This window comes from Myotis davidii, unplaced genomic scaffold (assembly GCF_000327345.1).
Source record: "Myotis davidii unplaced genomic scaffold, ASM32734v1 scaffold656, whole genome shotgun sequence".
NCBI lineage: Eukaryota > Metazoa > Chordata > Mammalia > Chiroptera > Vespertilionidae > Myotis > Myotis davidii.
Window position 1 is genome coordinate 643,022 of NW_006287544.1, and position 2,707 is coordinate 645,728.

At 36.6% G+C, this 2,707-nt stretch overlaps 1 protein-coding gene across 1 annotated transcript in view; it reads left to right on the forward strand.

Annotated features, from left to right (window-relative positions):
* The first annotated feature begins 1,270 nt into the window (after positions 1–1,270).
* BTG1 (B-cell translocation gene 1, anti-proliferative) overlaps positions 1,271–2,707 on the forward strand; it is a 4,576-nt gene continuing 3,139 nt past the window's right edge. Inside the window, exon 1 of the mRNA XM_015561066.1 lies at positions 1,271–1,328. Within this exon, the coding sequence (XP_015416552.1) occupies positions 1,271–1,328 (58 nt within the window). The remainder of the gene's footprint in view (positions 1,329–2,707) is intronic.

Consider the following 2,707-nt stretch of genomic DNA (forward strand, 5'->3'; position numbering starts at 1 on the left):
TATTTTCTGAGTGCACCCCAAATTCTCCAGGTAAAACAGTAATTTCTTAAATCCATTTGTCTCTTAAAAGAATGAATTAAGGTGGGAAACACACATACAATAAAAAACAGTGGAGGCAGGGTTTTCTTCCTTTCTTTTCCTCTCTGAAATCAATTTAAACAAATCCTTTAGCCGGATAAAAGATCTTGTGCTGATCCCTAAATTTTATTGGTTTATGAAGCAGAGAAAAATGTTCAGTTCCCCATGCTATATAAATGTTTGTTTTTCTTTTTCTCTCTTTGGTTAAAAACAATACTCAAAAAGTCTACAGGGAACTCCGATTTTAGTATAGAGCAAACAGTTCCAGTAACATTAGAACTGAGGGATGCGAATATAAACCCCCAGCCCTTTGAAATTCATTAGTTGTCCAATAGTTACCTCTATAGAAGTACTCTCTGAACTCTTCAGCATTGTTTCCAAAGACCTGACGTTGGTGCTTTTCTTGCAAACTTATTTTTAAAGCCAGGTTCATTTCCTGGATTTGTTTTGACAGAATTCCTAAGGTTTACTTTTAGTGCTTTGATTAAAAACTTTCTAGGTTTTAGAAATTAATTTCATAATATTATTAAATTGCTTGATGATAATATAAGCATATAAAATGCTGAAGACAGTGCTAAATAGTTTCTGTAGTTATTACATTTAAACCTCATACCAGCTTTTTGTCTCTTTGATTACTATACAGAGAGGTTAAGTAACTTACATGAGGACACCAAGCCAAAAGTTGAGTTAGTACATGATTGAGATTGCCCTATAGTTTATCATAACAACATGAAAAAGTGTCTTTATAATCCAAAAGCTATCCAGATATACCAGCTTGTTTCTTGGAAGGGACAAACTTGAATAAATTTCTGGAAAAATATTACTAAACATATGTATGTCCAGAATTGAAAACTATTAACAATTAACATTGTGTACTATCTAAAGCTTGAATTTAGGATCTACATATCTCTCTCTCCCTCTCTCTCTCTCTCTCTCTCTCAAATGATTTAATTGACCTCTCTCTATATATATATATATATATATATCCTTATTTTCTGAGTGCACCCCAAATTCTCCAGGTAAAACAGTAATTTTCTTAAATCATTTGTCTCTTAAAAGAATGAATTAAGGTGGGAAACACACATACAATAAAAAACAGTGGAGGCAGGGCAAACCCTTCAGAAATATGTGAGCTAAGCTTTCTGTTAATCCTATTCAACTCATTTTAAAAAGCTTTGGAGAATGGGTCTAGATGCTGCCTGGGAAGGTGGCTAAAAGTAGTGGAGAGAATATGGGCTTGGAAGACAACAGTGAGTTCAAATCCTAGTATTTTGTTAGCTTCGGTATTTGTTTTGTAGGTGACAAAACAAATTTAAACTCAGAATTATTGGGAGTTCAAGTTGGAGACCAGACTTAGAGGAGAAAAACTTGCCCCTGATTTCCAATCTAATGCTCAAAAGACTGGTAATGCAAGGAAAATTAACACATCAGATGTTTAAGGGTGGGCAGTGGTAGGAGAGATATCAGAAGACCTTGTTCTAGGCTAGGGAGATTTTAAGGATTTACTTCGGTTTCCTGTCTTCTTTCTGAGTAGTAAAAGAGGTTTCTGGTCCCCACTAACAACCATGATGATTATTTTTCAAGTACAGTTCTATCTGAAAAGTTCTAGAAGGAAACAAATGTACCTTATCATTATTTTTTTATAAATTTATCCAGAGAAAATGAACACTTTCACTAGTCAGTGAGTTCAACAATGCTATGTAAGTACCTAGCGATTGCATATGAGTAAAAACTAACCTAGAAGTTATTTTTTCAGTCAGTTTTACATATTTCATGTAAACAATAAAACTTTTTCTCCTCCTGCTTTGTAACAAGTCCTACTTTTGCTTCATCTCTATGCCCTTTGGCTCCATATTAAAAGAGAAAACACTCAAAGTGCTGTATTTTGCAATATTGATGACCAACTAAGCTCGGGAAATTTATTTCCATCTGGTAGAGTTCAACTTCTGCCTCTTGTTTGCTCTCTCCATCTGCTCGCCTCACCATTTTTTTTCCTTCTCTTCCTTAATGGAGTTCAGATTAACCCTTTTCTGGGCCTAATTGTTTTAGCAGGCTCACGCCTTCGTGCCAGTCTTTTTTTCCTTTTAGTTTGCAAGTAGGGTTTCCAGTAAACTTAAATGTCTATGCCTTATATTTTCACAAGCTTCACATTTTATCTTTTTTTTCTTCTGTTTTCATAAAGAGCATCAGAACCCAACGTTCAGGCAGTTATGTGTACTAGAAAACAGCAATTTTTGGTTTTGTGTATAAACAGTGTAGACTACATTATATTCCTCCCCGCCCCCCAATTCATAATAAAATGTCCAAGATCCACGTTACTCTGTATTCAGTAACAGGCTTTCCTTATCAACCTTAAGTTGGAGGCAGGAAAGTGTCCACTCTTCTCTCCCTTGACTCCTGAAGTTACTGCAACAGCAACCACAAAAGGCGAAGTAGCCTTTTATTTATTTATTTCGCAATTAAACTTTTACAAAGGCATCCCCGACTCCTCCCCGAGGGTGAAGCAGAAACGGCTCCTTGGCGTTGGCTGCACTTCTGCAAGGAGACCTGGGCTCCCACGAATCGCAGCCTGCCCAGCGAGAGCCCGCCCCACCAACACACCATTACCCCCCCACCCCCGCCCACTTTC